At 40.9% G+C, this 18,402-nt stretch overlaps 1 protein-coding gene across 3 annotated transcripts in view; it reads left to right on the top strand.

The window, feature by feature from the left end:
- fhit (fragile histidine triad diadenosine triphosphatase) overlaps positions 1-18,402 on the top strand; it is a 294,062-nt gene that overhangs the window by 94,675 nt on the left and 180,985 nt on the right. For all 3 annotated transcript variants that reach the window (XM_029278395.2, XM_020639578.3, XM_065955376.1), the window contains one exon: positions 16,856-16,980. In XM_029278395.2, coding sequence (XP_029134228.1) covers positions 16,875-16,980 — 106 coding nt within the window. In that variant the 5' untranslated portion in view covers positions 16,856-16,874. The remainder of the gene's footprint in view (positions 1-16,855; positions 16,981-18,402) is intronic.

Genomic DNA, 18,402 nt, shown 5'->3' with positions numbered 1-18,402 from the left:
GAGATTTGCGGGGAAATTGTTTGTTTGCCTTTCAATCCTGCAGCAGAGGAAGTCAATGAGAGTGAGGTTTGAGTGTCACTTCATGCAGGGACGCTAGAGATCAGTTTCAGTTCGGGGTGCTGAGAGAAGAAATTATATTTGATGATGTCATTCTATATGCTGCGTAAAAAAAGCTTATTTGATTAATTAACTCAAATGTTCAGTATTATGAATACTTAGAGTAGGGCGTCGGTAGCCTTGTGATTAGTGCATGTGCCACATGTATGAAGGCTGTAGTCCTCCAAGCAGACAGCCTGGATTCAAATCCGACCTGTGGCTTCTTTCCTTTCTCTCTCTCTCTCTCTCTCTCTCTCTCTCTCTCTCTCTCTGCCTCTCTCTGCCTCTCTCTCTCTGTCTCTCTCTCTCTGTCTCTCTGTCTCTCTCTCTCTCTCTCTCTCTCTGCCTCTCTCTGCCTCTCTCTCTCTGTCTCTCTCTCTCTGTCTCTCTCTCTCTGTCTCTCTCTCTCTGTCTCTCTCTCTCTCTCTCTCCCTCTCTCTCTCTCTCTCTCTCTCTCTCTCTGTCTCTCTGTCTCTGTCTCTCTCTCTCTGTCTCTCTGTCTCTGTCTCTCTCTCTCTCTCTCTCTCTCTCTCTCTCTGTCTCTCTGTCTCTGTCTCTCTGTCTCTCTCTCTCTCTCTGTCTCTCTCTCTCTCTCTCTCTCTCTCTCTCTCTCTCTCTCCTATCTCTAACTAAAAGCAGTAAACCCCGCCCCCAAAAACAAATACAATTAAAAATACTTAAGAGTATTAAGAGAAGTGTGTTGAAGAACATTTTAACAGACATCAAGCTTCACATGACTTATGAGCAGTTTTTGATAAACGTGCACATTGGAGCACTTTGTGCAGCATCAGTCTGATAACAGAGACTGCAGTCTGCAGAGCAGCTCACACACTTCACTGGTAAACCTGTAAACCACAGAGCAGATGATCAACTCAAGATTTTTTTTCATGTCCCTCCACTTATATGTACAATGGCACATTCAGTGACTCTCGCTCGCCCATATAGCTCTCTCTCTCTCTCTCTCAAGTGCAGACCCCCCCCGATATCTTTAAATGCATCTTTTTTTGACATGATGAGGTAGAGATGCTTAGTGGGAGATAAATGTTGTAAATTAAAAGAGCAGTGGAGCTGCATGGCGTGTTGGTCTAGAGGTTCTAAAAGTCTAGGTACTGTATAACAACTAGTTATGTTACCTAGTCTGACAGGGATGATCAAAGGTCTTTGATTTCTTTGATTGTGTTTAAAACCTCTGAAACACCTCGATGTGTGCGCATCGATCGAAGAAGCTCCAACCCGGCTGTGAGTTGTATCACTCTGCAGGAGGTTTTATGAACAAGGTGCAGACTGCTAAACGAACAAAAATCATCCTACACCCACATATCCCATACACCAGGGTAAGCTGTAGTTGACTTGTTGTTATAGCTGATGGTTTTAATTCTCCCTGATTTCCGCACAAGGGTTGGAAATTATCACTCGTCAAATATGGGTGTTTTTTTTTTTTGGTTTTTTTTTCAGTGACGGGTGAATTTGCTCTACCTACCCATCAAGGTAGCGGGTAAATAAAAGTAAAAATCACATCGCTACGACTCTCCTCATAAAAGCTCATATGCTTTATATAATGCATATACTTTTAAAACACAAATTGATTGCCTTTCAGTCGAGCCTTTGAGGACACGCTGCATTGTAAACTCTAATAATACCTGTCTAATAATAACTAAATCAAAAAAAAAGTTTTTGTTTATGAGCGAGACAAAGAGCATGTCAGCATTTTCTGTAATAGTCAAAACATTTCCCTTCATAAAATGGCCTATTACTTTTAACACTGTAAGCCTTGATTTGATATTATATGTCATTCCAAAATAAAGTGGCAGGTAAACAAAAAAGAATGACTGGTATGTTTTTGAATCCAGCAATCACTGTGGCAGGTAGGAGAAAACTTTAATTTCCAACTGTGCTCAGCGCCCTTACTTCCTGCGTCCCTGGGTTCAGGCATAATTGTCTTCTGTAGGCAGGAGCTCAGTCTGTAGAGACTTGGGTTGGGAATCGGAGGGTCGCCGGCACGGACCAAGTCCGGAAATTGGTCCGGTAGCTGGAGAGGTGCCAGTCCACTTCCTGAGCACTGCCGAGATACCCTTGAGCAAGGCACCTAACCCCTCCCTCGCTTGTATTTCCTCTGTTATTTAAAAATGTAAAAAACATGTTGATAATATTGCTTGATTGTTAATCGATTTTAATTTTGAATCATACTGTACATAGTTCGCCCTTGTGAAACACTTTGTTTTGAAAAGTACCGTAATTAACGGTATGTTCATTATTATTATAATTATTAATACAACAGGTGTTTAATTCAATGTGTTTTTAATATTGTTATTTTCAAATAAAATGATGTTCTTTAAAAAAAGTTCTTTATAAAAACAAGATCTGGTCTGCAAATCTTTTTTTCTAAATGTGAGTGTTGAAAAACGGGGGTCGTCTTATAATCAGGGTCGTCTTATATTCAGACCAATACGGTACTCAAAGACGCTTTGACAGGAAACAACAAAAAAACTAAGAGAACAATACAACATAGAAGTAGTGTTGAGGGAAGAGGATGAGAGTCAGTGGTTGTAGGCGGTGATGAAAAGGTGAGTTTTTAGGGATTTCTGGAAGGAAGTGAGTGTGGAGGACAATGGACAAGGCCCTGTCCCCTCAGGGCCGAAGGTTGGTCCTGCAGGAGGGGGGGTACAGGAGGTTTGCATCCGCAGACCTGAGAGTGCGGTTGGGAGTGTGCTGGTGGAGGAGCTCAGACAGGTGGGGGGGGGGGAGCCAGGTTGTGGAGGGCTTTGTAGGTGAGGATGAGGAGTTTGAACTGGGGGATGGGCAGCCAGTGGCAACAGGTTCTGCCTCGTTATAAATGAATGTGGAACGAGAATGGAGGTAATGTTCAAAACATCAGCCTGATAAGGAAACTTAACTTTTTTTTCCAGTGAGAGTCGTAACCAGTCAGAAACATTTCCTTGTTATAATAAGAAAGCATAGAAATAGTTTCCATCTGTCTCAGCCGGCCCACGCTGTCCTCCCGACACCACAAAGTTTCACCGATCACTGCATATGTTGGGTCACATTATACCCGTTACTCCTTTTATTAGCCCCCGGCTATCTCCCTCTCCTCGTCCCCTGCATGTAATACTCGTTCTGTACTAAAGACTTGATAAGTGTGTCAGACAGATATACTGTTCAGCCAGCCTCCCATCAGAAAATTGAATCTAAATAAGATTTTCTTTTCACCAAGAGTCCCATTTGTGTTGCGTATGATACACTTTGGCGAGCCGTGCAGTGAAGGGGGCGGTTGTTGTAGATGTAGTTCTTTAATTAAAAGCCACTGTTATGCTACTCTCTATCTTCGAGTTTCTCTTTTTATCCAGACTGCCTGGAGAAATAAAGGAATTGTCGATGTGGGGAGGGCTATCCTCCTGCTCGGCTAAATCAAATGCATTACAGGGAGTGCAGATGGGATCAAATTCCATTTAGGTGGCCGAGCTCTTATTACCTAACCAGGCACAGGGCGAGGGCTACCTGCCACGGCCGACAGATGGAAGGATTTGGAATTTATTTACTCTCTGTTAATTGATTTTAAATTGACCTCAGTTAATAAGTGCGATCTCCTTTTGCAGGCAGGCAGAGATCAGTGTTTAACAAGCACTTATTGGCTCACAAAGAATTGTTTAATGTCTTATCAATAGAAGGAAAAGGACTGACTAATACCTTATTGGCTGCTACCTGGAAACCTGCTGTGACTGTTTCCCTGCAGCAGGGTCTTTCAGCTCTGCAGTCATGCACGGTCTGTGTGATTGTCTGTCCTAATACGAGCCTGTTTCAGGATCTGAGATTATGAATGAGGGAATTTTTCCTTCTTATTTTAATGGAAATGTTTTTGCACTTCAGAGGACAAACCCTTATTATTTTAACACAGTGGCCTTTGCTATAGCACCATCCTCAGGGCAAACATTTCTAAAACTGACTGCAATGATACGTGCAGAGAAATCATCACAACATGCAATCTGTACAACACTTTACATAAGACTTTTGAAAGAGGCTGCTTGTTTCCTGTTTCCTGTTTTCTTGAGCTGTTGTAATGCAAACATTTCTCCCATGGGGGATCAATAAAGTTTATCTTTATCTTTAGCTTGTCAGGGGTTCAGCCAATTAGAGAGGCGTGTTGTCGGACAATAGCCAATGGGTTCTGTGATTGTTCTTTTAGTTATGAAAGGAGTGTTTCAAGGCACTTGTGAATAGTAACTAGTTTTCCCCATTTTTATTTTTTCTTGCTGTAATCCTTGCTGTAAAAAAAATCCTATGACAGAAACATGAGCCCATGTACTGTGCATCTGGAGCTCAGTGAAATGAGTTTGCAAGGCTGAGGTGATGCATACAGGCCTTACATCAACAACAATGCAGAGACTCATTGGTAAAGTGTAAAGGAGGCCTCTACGGTTTCTAGACCAGTGGAAAAGTATTTTGGAAGATGGAATCACTCCTCACTATTTGGCACTCTGAGGTACATCTCAATAGCGACATTTAAAGGATAGCTCTTTTCTGGTGCAGTGTGAACACTCAGCAAGGTCAGTAAAGACACAATTAGATGTGTTTGGTGTGAAAGGAAAATGATTGGCACCTACAGAGCGCTGACCTTAACCCCATGAACTCCTGTGGGAGAAACAACAACACAGATAGCGTGATCCAGAACCCTCTCGTCCAATATCAGTGCATGACCTGACAAACGCTCTTTTTCGCTGAGCGGGATTTAATTCCCACGGACACTCTCTTCCATGTTGTAGAAAACCTACACAGGATATCGACGGCTGTGATAAAGAACTTATGGGAGTCAAAAAGGTTTTTTTGCATGGAGTGTCAAACAGGCTCAAGGTGTAGGCGTGATGGTTAAGTGTCCCCTGTAACCAGCCATGATGTTATTATAGGGAGACAAAAAGAAACATTTGAAACATAATTTGACTTTTAACTTTTAACCCCTTATGAACCAATACGCAGTCTGAGATCCTCTGGCAGAGCCCTACCGCCTGTTCCAAAGTCCAGGCTAAAAACTAAAGGGGGACAAGGTCTTGGCTGTTGGAGCCCCCAGACTTTGGAACAGCCTGCCAGAGGAGATCAGACTTGCAGATTCAGTCCCTTGTTTTACATCCCTACTCAAGACATTCTTTAATAAAAATGCTTTTACTCTGTGATTTCTTTAATTTGTTTTATTTTATTAGTCAGATGTTGTTGTCTGCTTGTTTACTCTCTGCCTGTTGCTTTAATTTTCTCTCTGCTTTTATTTTCTGTTGTAAAGCACTTTGTTACTTTTATAGAAAAGTGCTCTACAAATAAAGTATTATTATTATTATAATGGTGATGAAGGCTGGTTGGATGGGCCTCCTGTGAATGTGTTGCCATAGGGCCTCAATAGACTCTAAAATCAGCACTGATCCAGAAGTAACATTTATTGGAGGAAAAAAATCCAAGTGAGCCAAACTTGGGCTATTTTATAATTGTAAATGTCATTTAGACGACCAGGAGGGGCATAATGTTGAAAAATGTACGACAAGGTGTAGTTGAACTTTGTTCTCCGTAAACAGGCCGACATTATCATTAATGTTTCAAATCATTCATTATCATGAACTTGTTGATCTCTCTGTGTGTGTGTGTGTGTGTCCCTGTTGGGCTCTGTCCAAACGAGCTGAATGTATAATGAGCTGCTCTCTTAATCAGGTGCTAAATACACACGGTTTTGTGAGCACAAACTAACTGAGTGGTGCAGTGCATGTTTGCCCTGCACTCTCTGAATCACGGCCCCTCGCTTGTGTTTGTACAAAGGTTTAGTTTATTGTCCGTGTTGGATTAGCATTCAGCTCAAGTGCCCATTAAGCTTAAGGCTGCAGTGAGCGATGTACCAGTGTTCTCGTGGTTTAAAAACACCTCTTACATACGCTTAAATGTATTAAGTTACCATTCAGTGGATACTGGACTGTGGTGGAAAAAAGAAAGGCGTTCATTACATGAGTTGATATTCGATGTGTTGGGGATGTAACAACACGAGGATGTGTTGATGGGGAGACTCAGATCAGTGTCTGTTTTAGGTTATGTCATAAAGGAAAACGTTGTCTTTGTGCTACAGGATTATAAATGAACATGACAGGAAATATAGAGAGATGATGACCAATGCTCAAACTATAGGACAACAACAACAGAGCAACAGGCAACAATGACAAGTGCAAAATGAGAGACAAACAAAAACAAACAAATACACATTAACCTTAATGAACACAGCTTAATTGAGTGGTTGATTAAGAAATGGGTCCTGAGTGCTATCATCAAGTGACTCAGCCCATTTGGGTGTCAAGTTTAATGATGTAACTTAGCTTCTTACAATCATTCTAAATTCCTGAATAGATAGACATTTTCCAGGCTATTTCATTACATTGCTAATCTAATTCCTCAAGTGTAATTTAAAAAAAGTTACACAAAATTGAAAACGTATTGGTTGTGACTAATAATAACACCATACTGTTAGATTTTCTGAGAGTTATCATCAACAACATATTGAAATAAATTATGAATTTGACCTCCATTATTCTATGAAAACCAGTTTAAAGGTCATATATTATGAAAATGCACTTCACCTTTTTTTTCAAACATGAATATGTGCCCCTAGTCATTCCACAAACCCCCCTCATAAGAAAAGTCCATCCTCTCCACTTTTCAGAAAATGTGTGCTCAAACAGGCCGTTTGGAGATTTTCCCTTCATGACATCACAAAGGGCAGTAGCCCCTCCCCCAGGTGGGTGACACTCCCACAGCTAGGTGTTTGTTCTGCCCTCTGAGTCTGCCTTCTCACCGTAAACAATAGGACATGGAGCGAGAAAGCCCGAGTACACCCAAGACCTTCCAGAGAGGGGGCGTGGTCAGACACAGCTCATTTACATATTTAAAGGTACAGCCACAGAAACAGCCTGTTCTGAGCAGGGCTGAAATAGAGGGGTTTATAGACATGATCAAATACAGGATCAGAGTGGATTTAGAACAAGAAACTTCACAGACACGTTTTGGAGAGCTCTTTGACTTTTGTGACATTTAAAGTTGTATTCATGTAAGGGCAAAGTGCAGAGTCTGACTCAGTGCTAATGCTAAAGACACCAATGGATTTGACCACAGCTGATGAGAACTTTTCAAACATTATGGGTTCACATTTTTCTGTCTTTGTAACTTTTGTGATATTTCTGCGAGTGAGAGAAAGAACTGTGACATGTGTGTGTCTGTGTCCGCTCAGACCTCAGTATGTGATGTATTCCTGTGTATTTATAACCAGAGGAGGTGAAGTTAAACGTGTGTGTTGAGGGAAACTGTGCTGTGAAAAGCAATTTGAGATTAGAGCTGTGGGTGGCTGCCATTTACCCCAGCTGCACATGTAATTGAGGTTGCCCCCAGGCTTACAGTGCGACAAGTCAAAGCAGCCATGCTGCACAGCCTCTCACAGGATTCAGTCACACTGTGGCCATGGCACCTGAAATCAGCCTCTTATACAGCAGTAGGTGGTTGTCCTAACATATAGGCAGGTCACATCAAACATTGCATATACTCATTTAGCTGTGGAAAAGTTGTTCTTATTTGTGTTATAGGAACAAGACAAGTCATAAAATTCATGTTTGCAACCTTTTAGTTTGTGGAGTATCAGTTTGAGGCCTCAACTTTGGAATTTAGGTTGCCACCTTATTATATATTTATTCATTTATTTATTTATTGTTGGAGCTAGAATCTATTGAGACCAATAGTTCTCTGCATAAGAGACTAAAATGCTCCATAAAGCTCAGAGCAACTGCAGGGAAACCATTGCTCGTATAATAATATTGATTAGAGCAGCTGGAAATTTCCTGATCGAAGAGCACAATTAGGGAGTATCCCACACTAATTAAGATTAATTCGAAATCCTATCTTTTTTTCTCACTTTGGCTCTATATTTTACGACTTTTTCCCACTCTTTAGTTGATTAAAATAATTCACCCCCCGTGCAGTGTGTGCCAGTGATGAAAATAACTAATCAGACCTATTTTGTTTTTTTGTACCAAGCTGTGAACATGTTTATTTTTGCTGTAAAAACAGCTTTTTTGGCTGTGGTGTGTATGTGACTTCCTGTGTTCCTGGAGTCAGCCTCTAGTGGACACTTGAGGAACTGCATTGGCTTCATTTTCCAAGACCAGAGGTTGCGGCTTGGTTCACTTTAGTAGATGCCACACTTGTCTGTAAAACATGTGTACCGTTAATGACTGAGGCAAGTCATCGCACGTAAGGCAGTGCCAGGGGGAGACATGGTGATGGTCCAGAAGTTCTCTAGTATCTAAAGTGATCTGACAAGGGAGGCAGAGTTATGATGCAAATGTTAAGATGATAAATATAAATGCAGCAGTCAATCGGTATAAGGACGCCATGATAGATTGCTAAACTAATGGAAGTTCTGCACTCGCTCCCTGCACATGCTTTGTCGGTAATCAGAGTGGAACTTTTTATAAAACAGGAGTTGTGTTTTTCAGGGGGAATTCATAAAATGTACTGCTGATGAAGATTGATTATAATGAGCATGAGCACATACAGAAAGGAGAGGAGAGAAGTGTGTGGATATGAAAACTGCAGGGAAGCAAGGTTAGCAAACTGTACAGTCATTTTTGTACCCCCAGTGAAAGTTTCTTTAGAAGCTCTTCAAGAAGTCTTTTTCCAAAACTTCAGTCATGAAACGTTGGTATAAAAATCAATAATCATAATCTTACATTCAGACTCGTTGTGAAAGGCCTGACCTGCCTTGATGAAGGTTCCTGTCACAGTATTTAGAGACCAACTAGATGTTGGAGCTAAAGGACCTATAGCCTCCGACAGAGTACTACTTCTCCATGTCTACAATTTCTTTCCCTCCTCGACCCTTGGACTAAGTGACTCTGAGCACTTGGCTCCATTTAGTCAAAGACTGCGTGGTGATAATCAATAGACCGTTCGACAGTGTGGGCTGGTGATTGAGTTGAACTTCAGACATGGAAGGGGTCAGGACGAGAACTAAAGGAACCATACTGACAAGCTAGCGAGGGTTCAAAACCAGACCATATAGTGCGAATGAATAAGAGACTCCAGGAGTGGAACTGTGTGGGAGCTCGCTGGGAGCAAAGTTAATTATAGAAAAGTTTTGAAGGTAAAGGTGTTGATTTGACCATTTCATCCACTCAGAGATTGTGGAGAAATTGTTGACCTCAGCACGGCGCAGAGGTTAAAACAGAAAAAAATGAAAAAAGCTACCCCCGGGTGGACCATCATTGCTGGCAGGAAAGCTCAGCGGGGGGCGGTGAACAGGCTTCAGCCTCTCATCAGTAACTGAATGTCTGATTCTGTGTGTGTTGCTCGGTGGTCAACATGGCGGTCTTGTTGAATGGATGGTCTGGTCACTTGGAGGATCCTCTTGGCCAATGGTCGTCTGTGCAAAAAGTTAGAAAAATACTGAGTCCGCACACCAGAAGGTGCTCCAATTAAATTCTATGTAATGGAAAAATCACCACATGTAACGTTTCGGGCCCTCGCCCTTCATCAAACAATGATGAAAAAGCCAAGGGACCCCCATTAGGGTCCCATATTAAAAATGACATTATTAATGCAGAAATGAATGTGTTTACAGCCTAGTTAAAAAAAACAAAAAACAAAAAAAAAAACAGTGTTGATTGGAATAGTTCTTCATTGTGAAAATAAAAAAAGGCCCCTAGTTTTGCATACATTTGCATAAATTAGGGGCGGGCTGAGTTGACAGACAGGTGAGTGCGTTGCACAGTAGTTGTCTGCCAGGAGTCTTAAGGCTTAAGGCCCAGCTCAACTCCACCTCTTTGCCTGTTTCTATATGGATCAGAAGTTCATCAAAGATAGCATTTCCAAAATGGCGACCACCATTGTTGAAGGCATCAAAATGCTCCTTCAGAAACCAATGGCAGACGTCTATGTTTTATACATTAACTTTGAATCTCTTTCTACTCCATCTGGGATCTTAAAGATACCGAAACATTAAATAAATGAAGACACAAACAGTGATTGGCATAAATGTCAAACTTTGAGTCTGTATTTTAAAATAAAAGTAGGCAGTTCCCTTTTACCCTTCACATGGGTAAAACATTTCAATCCACAGTAAACAAACACAGCCACACAACCTGTGTGTCCTCAGTGGGAGTTATGCTTTTTGCTGTGAGCGCTCTGTGAAAGTGTTTTTTTTTTTTTTTTTTTAAATGCTTTTGTAGCTTAAAAAGGCTGTAGGCATTTACAAATCGAAGGTGATACGATCTGTGTAAAGTAAACACTAATTGGGTCATCTCTCCATGCAGCGCACTAATTGCAGCATTCTAGTTCTTAATTGTGGAATTGTCAGAGTGCATTTTGAATGCTAATGCAGCAGAGACAGCTGGGGAGAGAGAGACTGGATGAGTCTTTTGGGACCAAATCCAAATTTACCCATGACTCTCTCCCCTTCTCTCTCTCTCTCTCTCTCCCCTTCTCTCTCTCTCAAGTACCTGAGCGAATCAGGTAGGAGACCAGAGAGGGAGAGAGTGATGGGAGGAAGGAGGGAGGGAGAGAGGGAGTGTGCACAGTGCCGTGATTATCTCTGCGCTCCAGCCTCCCTCCTCCTCCTCTGTCTCTCTCTGCCTCTGACAGACCACACAGCTCACCAGGAGGGAGCTGTGTAATCGCTTAGGCGTCATTTAACCTCATTATGGGAAGTCACACATGGCTTTCAAAGAGGGGGATCCTCTCACAGTCATCATTAGGTGTAATGAAAGTGGTCATGGTAAAAGGCCAAATTCTAGTTGCCCCCCCCCCAAATGATGTTTATTCCAAGACTTGCACACTCGATGCATGCAGTTTATTTCTATAATAATCTTAAAGGAAACCACACCAATATTTATTTACTTTGTGCACTGCATTCATATTCATGCAGCTAAACAGCAACCATCCAACCCATTTTGATATGTTGTAATAAGTTTAATATATAATAAAGAGGACAGTCTAGACCAGTGGTTCTCAACTGGTTGAGCCTCAGGACCCACCGCCAACTTCTTTGTGAAAAATTGCGACCCAAATTTCTGATATTTTTCAATCAGTCAGATTTGATTTCATAACAAAATTGCGATTTGGACCTCAAGACTGTACAAAGCGTGATGGAATATATAAACAGAACGAAAATATGTTGTTTTGCCAAAAAAAAAATCTTCCAGACACACCTTCGGTCTAGACCATGTTAAGTGTCTTGAGATAATAGTTGTTTTGAATTCTCCACCACACAAATAAAGATTAATTGGGTGGTTACCGAGCAATGTCATTTACAACAGTCTGTTCTAAAAGCCGTCGTGTCTTGTACACTGAAAGCTAATAATAGATGAATGCAGTGTGTGCTGGAAAAGCTTCCCTCCCAACAGACTGAGCTTTTATAGAGAATTATCGATCATACAGGGTCATGAAAAGAATCTCTTCATACCTTCCTGTTTGTGTGTTTTTTTCCCCTCTGGGTTATTATTTGTCACACGTTTCCCACCCAATGCCACCACTCTGCACCGTTATCAGCTGTTACCGAGCCCCACGCTGAAACTCTTAATCACATCAAAATGAATTAACAGGTGAGAACACATTTTCTAACCGTGGCATCCCCGTTGTGACAGTTTGCTAACCCATGGTTGTCTCCAGATACACAAGTTGACAGTTCTCTGAGGATGTCAGAACAAGACCGCACCTCCATCCAGGCATGTCTGTCTGTGTGTGTTCCTTAGCACTCATATTCAAAATAGCAAAGGACTTTTTACCATTGTGCACCAAAGGGGGTCATGACATCAAAAGAGTTTAAGCCATAGACTATAGAACAGCCAACACCTCACCTCAAGTAAATCTGAGTGGCAGCAGTATCAGTCAGTGTAGCTCAGTAAGTAACATTCAGAATTCTGTTTCAAGACGTTTTGCAAAGTGATAATGAATACTGTCGTCAAAAGTACTAACAGGGGCAAAACAGTATGTGCTCTCTCGCTTTCCCTCAACGCTGTAAGGCAATGGGAAGTCCCAGACTGGCACACTAATTTTATACCATTGCTAAGTAAATATCTTACGGTGTAATGATGGTGGAGCTTCGTTAAGGTGCTGTGGCAGAAGGGCCATTGTTAGCGGAAGTGGCCTGTTATCACGTTCAATGTCACAGCTCTTCCAGCTGATTCTCACTGCAAAGACTCTGGCTCCATAGGCGCAGTATGTCCACGCCCATCATGGGTGTGTTGTGGCTTCATCTTTGTACATCAGGAGTCCTTTTCACGGTCTATTTCTGCTGAGAACTTTGTGCGTCATTCTGGACCAAACAGGAAACATAAAAAATCTGTAAGTGCATCCCAAGTGCAGTGTCACTTGAGCTGTAACATGTAGAGAAGTTCTCGGACGCACATGCACTGCTTCCATACAATGTGAGGCTCATATGAAAGACGTCATCTTAGATTAGGTAACGTAAACCTAACAGTATAGCCGTCATACTCAAGTGCTGTCTTTATTTCAGCTTTTTCTTTCACATGCATGCCCAGCTCCCTTTTCTTTGTTACAGTTTCTTGATGTTGCTGGATGTTTTTTTTCTGCACACACAGAGGATTAGATTTTACCTGGACCGTGCTGTATGGATGATACGATGTACAAAGAAATGGGAGGACTGAGGGAGCTGCAGCACCAACTAAAGTCAACCATTAAAAACAATCAGCTAATAAACAGTCAAAACCATATACTATATAAAAACATGGACGTAGTCTCAGTGATGTCACCGATTGGTTTCTGAAGTGGAGTTTTGAAGCCCAACAATGGTGGTCGCCATATTGGAAATGTTGTCTCTATCGGTGAATTTAGAATCAGGCAAAGAGGTGGAGCTGTGGTGGGTCTTTAGCCTCCTGACAACTAACCCACCTGTCAGTCACATCAGCCACGCCCTTAAATATGGATACCTCTTAGCCTCAACATGATGAAAACGCATGAGTTATAAATATATTAAACCCCCTTATTGTGTGCACTCATAAACAACATGAGCTATTCAGACCATTTTTGTTTTGTTTTTTTACCAAGCTGTAAACAAGTATCTTTCCGCTGTAGAAATTGGCATTTTAATATTTGTGTCAAATGAGGCTTCTTAGGGCTTTTACGGTCAGCCTCTAGTGGACACTTGAGGAACTGCACTTTTGCATTTGCATTACTTTTCAACGCCTTCGGTTGCCACATTGTTTAAACGCGTGAAGTCCCAATTTTTTTTTCTTCTTGAATAAAAACAAGCTGTAATGAATCTTTCCGACTTTAAATATAACATGTTTGTGTATTTAAAAAAAATAAGAAGGAGACATGCTTCAATGGATCAGTCATGAATTATTTAGTAGAACATGTCTTCTTCATAATTCATGTCAGAATAATCATCTCTCTGTCCAGTCACTGTCAGCAGGTGTGTTTGATTTGTGCTGTAAATTCACCTGCTCTACAGTGACGCTGTCATCGTTTGTCCTTTAATAAAAGGCTTGTTTTGCAAAGTTTAAAACAAGTTGTACACCACGAGTGGGATTCTCTAAAAACTCAAAATTTTGCAAATGATTCATGAAGTACATTTTTAACAACTGACTTTGCAGCGAAACAAAGAGAGAGAAAACTTTAAAGGATCAGCAAAAGAAAATACCTGCTCTTCATTTATTGTTTGTGAACTGTTTCTTAATCATGTTATATTTATTATGACGTGTGCAGAAAAATAAGCAAAAGTACTGTATGAATAGTTAGCTTGTCAGTCATGGGTTAAGGGTGGAAGAGAGAGGGACGTCTCATCTGTCTGAAATGTTGAAACATAATTAGATGAATCAGTATCTCTGTATGTTCTTCTCTTCTGTATGACATGTCATTAACCCTCTCTGTATTCTTCTATATGTGTGAACGAGTCAGAGGCCATGTCTCTCTCTCTGTCAGGCTGTCTCACTCCCTCTACACCTACTTGTTGTTTTTCTGCTCGAGTCTCTGCTGTGACATTAGTGTGCACTCTGTCTGTTAGGGGAGTTAAACTGTACTCAAACAATAAGAGTGAATGCATTTATAAATAGTTGATTAAGGAAAGTCAAACTAGTTGTCAAAGTATGAATGTTGCATAGTGTAAAGTATGACTTATTTCAAACACAATGATGTCCTCTTAGAAACCAAGCTGACCTCCAGCATCCCCTTCTCTAAAACATCAACACAGTGATGTGACACAGAGATACACACGCAACACTATAAAATAATAAATTAGCTTTTTTTTTTTGTACAATATTCAAGATTTAAATGTTTTGTTTTTCATTGTAAGAATATTTAATTGCTAATTATTACTTTTCATTATTATTGTATTATTTGTTTCTACCAAAACATTAAAATGCTTTGGCAATATATGTTACACATTCATGCCAATAAAGCTATTTGAATTGAATTGAAAATTGATAGGCACACAATGGGAACACACACGCAGAATCAGAGGGAGCATTCATAAAAGGAAAGCAGTTTAATGCAGTCCAAGGTTCTGTACACAGAGGCAAAAGAATGGGCAAACAGAACCAGAGGAAAAGGCAACGAGGCAGTGTCAAAAAAATACACAGGAACGATATCAAGAAAAACCTGAGGATGAAAAATCATTTTCCAAGTTGGGAAGTCGTTCTTCCAACTTCAGTGTGTTTAATGTGATTTCAGTTTGGAAAGTCGAATTGTTGGAACAACAACAATAAAACAGCGTGGATGCTAAGAGGAAGATGTGTGGAATTTCTCTGTTACAAGTTATAGTTGAGTAAAACGTGATGTGCAATACATGAATTAATACAAATTATCGTGTCATTAACAAATCTAATTTTGCCCCCCATGTTATGGTGATTATGTTGGCAAGTCGGGCACTTTCTTATTTTCCGAGTTTCCAAGTTGTTGTCCTGACTTGAGCAGGCCTTCACAGTTCTTTTCCAACTCAGAAACTCGTTTCTTCCTGATGTGTTGGACACCAGGTGAATGCTGGGTAAATATACTGACGATCAGGGGGATAACGAGACACAGGTGTGGGTAATCAGGGCGGCGCTGACTGACACACAAGGAGCAGGATCTGAAACTGACAGGGACAAGGGTGAGTTAAAAAAACTACAAAATAAAGCAGGAACTAATGAAAATATACAAAATAAAACACGCCCTATTTAGCATAGCGGACCGTGTCAGGATGTTCAGCACAACACATACAAACCTGATTTGATAAAAAATAATCTGAAAGATAAAACCTCTTGGATACCAAATGAAACCTCCTCATATGATTAGCATATCCTCGAGCCTGAAACATGCTCTCAGTGATTGCCTCTCATTTCTTTTGTGTCAGGATCCTTTTTTCTCCCCGTCAAAGTCGTCAGAAACACGACATGTCTGAGGCGAGTTCAGCTATATGGTGGCAATAATGGTTTCTCTCAGCAGGATGTCAACCGTGTAAAAGTTGATGGAGAAGTTTGTCAAATGTGACACCATCTTTTCTATCAGAGACACGGTCTGATAAGATGAATTCATCTCTGCGCCGTATAGACAGTCACCATGAAGGAACCGTTGCACAAAATAATGTCCTTTTTCCTCCTCTGCTGCGATCACTACCAGAAGAGGAAATGAAAACCTGATCTTCACTTAAAAAATCTCTACGTCTTATTGCATTTCTCAGATTGTTCTTTAGTTAGCATTAATCATTTTTAAATAACAAGGTTACATTTTCTAAAATGTGGTCAGAATGTTAAGTAGTCTCACCTTCAGGGCGATTGATTTATTTACTTTTGTTCACCGAGAGAGGAGTTAACACAAGGTTGAACAATGTGTATAAAAAGTATAGCGCTGTGCCCTTCGGCAGTTCTCATGCTGAGCCTTTTACCTTTTAAAACAGAGCGTCTTCAGAAACATCCATGCTTCTTTTTTTTTACTGCTTGACTTCAGTGTGCACACAGACATCCTTTAGATGTTTCATGATTCTGGTGGTATCTTTGTGTGGTTTAGTGTGATTGTCTATATTTCCCGTTATGTTAGCCATTGCTGTCGATCTCTGCACTGGCGCTTTGCATTGTGGGAAACAGTAAGCGAGACACTGTTCTGATGCAAACTGTGACTTTTTCCTGACTCAGTATTACATCCGGGAATTTTTGGCATACTCCATATTTCACGTGTTTGCATATTGCATATTGCATGCTGCATTTTGAGCAGTTTTTACACCCAGGGGTCGTAACAAAAGATATGGCAACATATATAGAAAAAAAATATGAAATTCCTGCTTCTATACATGGAAAAAAAGAGGAAAAATCTATGCATTAACACAGATGTATTGATTCTATTTTTGTCGATCATCTCTCAACTGGAAGGATTAGTTAACGCTGATGGACAGTTTTCCATAGCAACCTCTGCCATCAGCGTGTTAATGGGTGTGAATGTTTAGGTGTGACCTCCGGTGTTAAAGCACTTTGAGTAGACAGAAGGTTGGAGAAAAGCGATTAGAAGCTCAAGTCCATTTACCTTTTGTGAACAAGCCACTCTGAGATTTCAGGGGCAGACTGTCTGAAATGTCTTACATTTGTGCACATTGAAATTGGCTTAAGACTAGTGTGTGTAGCAGGTATGAAACCTGCTCCGTCCCATCCATTATAGCTATTAGGTTCTTCTGTGAGGGCCTCCAGCTGTCTGAGGATGTGTGCAATGAACAGTATCCTTTGTTCAGTCTGATGTTATTGACTTCCTGCCGTCTCCCTGTCTCTTCCAGGCCTGAGAATCAGTGGGACATGTCGACCCTGCGCTTTGGACAACATCTCATCAAGGCCTCGGCTGTGTTCCTGCGGACAGAGCTGTCCTTCGCTCTGGTCAACAGGAAGCCCGTGGTGCCCGGACGTATCTTTTTCATTTCTTACAGCTGAAAGGTCGGCCCGCTGAGATGCAGCTGTTTGGGTTTTGAAGTAAGTGTTTGTATTCTAACATACCTGTGCATCTGAGGTGCGGTTTTGTATGTATCTGGTATTTCATAAGGCTGGATGGAGGGATTATATTGATTTTGAAGTTTCCTTCCAGATATCAGTTGTTTTTTTTCCCCCATGAAGCTTTGTTAGTAGCTGCCTTTCACAATCCACGCCACCACAGCTAACTTACACATCCTACATCTACTAAACTGAGCTTGTTTAAGTTCACGCATCCAACCCTTTTTAAGCATTGAATAGTATCTTAAAGGCAGGGTTGGTAATTTTCTCCAGATCCACTTTTTAAGATGTTGGTTGAAATTGTCTTTAGGTCCTGACAGACATTAATAACTCATGTTCTCTGAAAAAGGAACAAAGAAAATCTGTCATTTGTTTCAGTTGTAAGTGTGTAAAAACTTTGACCAATGTCTGCCACGAGGTACCAATCTGATGAACCAATCAGGCGCCTCCCTGTCTCCCTGCTAGTTCCCTATGCCGTGCATGTACGAGCCCACACTCAAAGCATGAGCTGAGGTCCGCTTCTGGACCCATAGGGCTTGTGCATGTAAGTGAGGGGGCGTGGCTTTTGAGGGTGCAGACGAAGCACTGAGGGAATGCTGCTTTAAAAATCATGCTAGTTTTCCAAAATGACCAACCCTGCCTTTAAATAGGGGAATCAACCGATTAGGTCGCACCTCATGTCGGAAAATGTCTATGAGATATCTGATAGACCTTTTTTACATAAAAGAAATTGCACAGGCAACAGTTTGATCAATAAATGGGATACAAAGTGTAACAGTCAACTACCCTTACATCTTCAGAACATCTAAACGAGTTTTTAATCTGCGCTCACACCAGCAACATTATATGACCATAAAGATAATGGTCCTGTAAATCGCTGAATAAACTAAATTAAATGTATCTTACTTTGCAAGCTTAAAGGCCAAAATCATTTGTATGAGAGTTAATGGAGCAGCATCATTTATGGCTCAGCTGTGACTGATAAAGGATCAGCTTCAGTACGTTTGGCTCAGATTGTTGTGCAATATGAGTAAATGTGCAATATGCTTTTTGTTTGGGGTTTTCATTATGCTCTGTCTACATGTGGATTGTGTTTATTGTTTTTTTTTTATGTATTAATTTAAACTTCTGTTGAGGCATCTAAATGAAGGAGCACTTGGAGTGTAAGAAAAAGTATCCTGTCTTATCTTGTCTCGTTGCATCTTGTCGTATTGTACCTAATGGTTTCCCATCTTGTCCTATGGTATGGTTCCTATTGCTATGGTTCCTAATGGTATATCATCTTGTCGTATGGTATCGTACCTAATGGTTTCCCATCTTGTCCTATGGTATGGTTCCT

Source organism: Labrus bergylta, chromosome 5 (genome assembly GCF_963930695.1).
Source record: "Labrus bergylta chromosome 5, fLabBer1.1, whole genome shotgun sequence".
Classification (NCBI taxonomy): Eukaryota; Metazoa; Chordata; class Actinopteri; order Labriformes; family Labridae; genus Labrus; species Labrus bergylta.
Note: the sequence above shows the minus strand (reverse complement) of the source record. Positions and strands in the feature narration are given on the sequence as shown.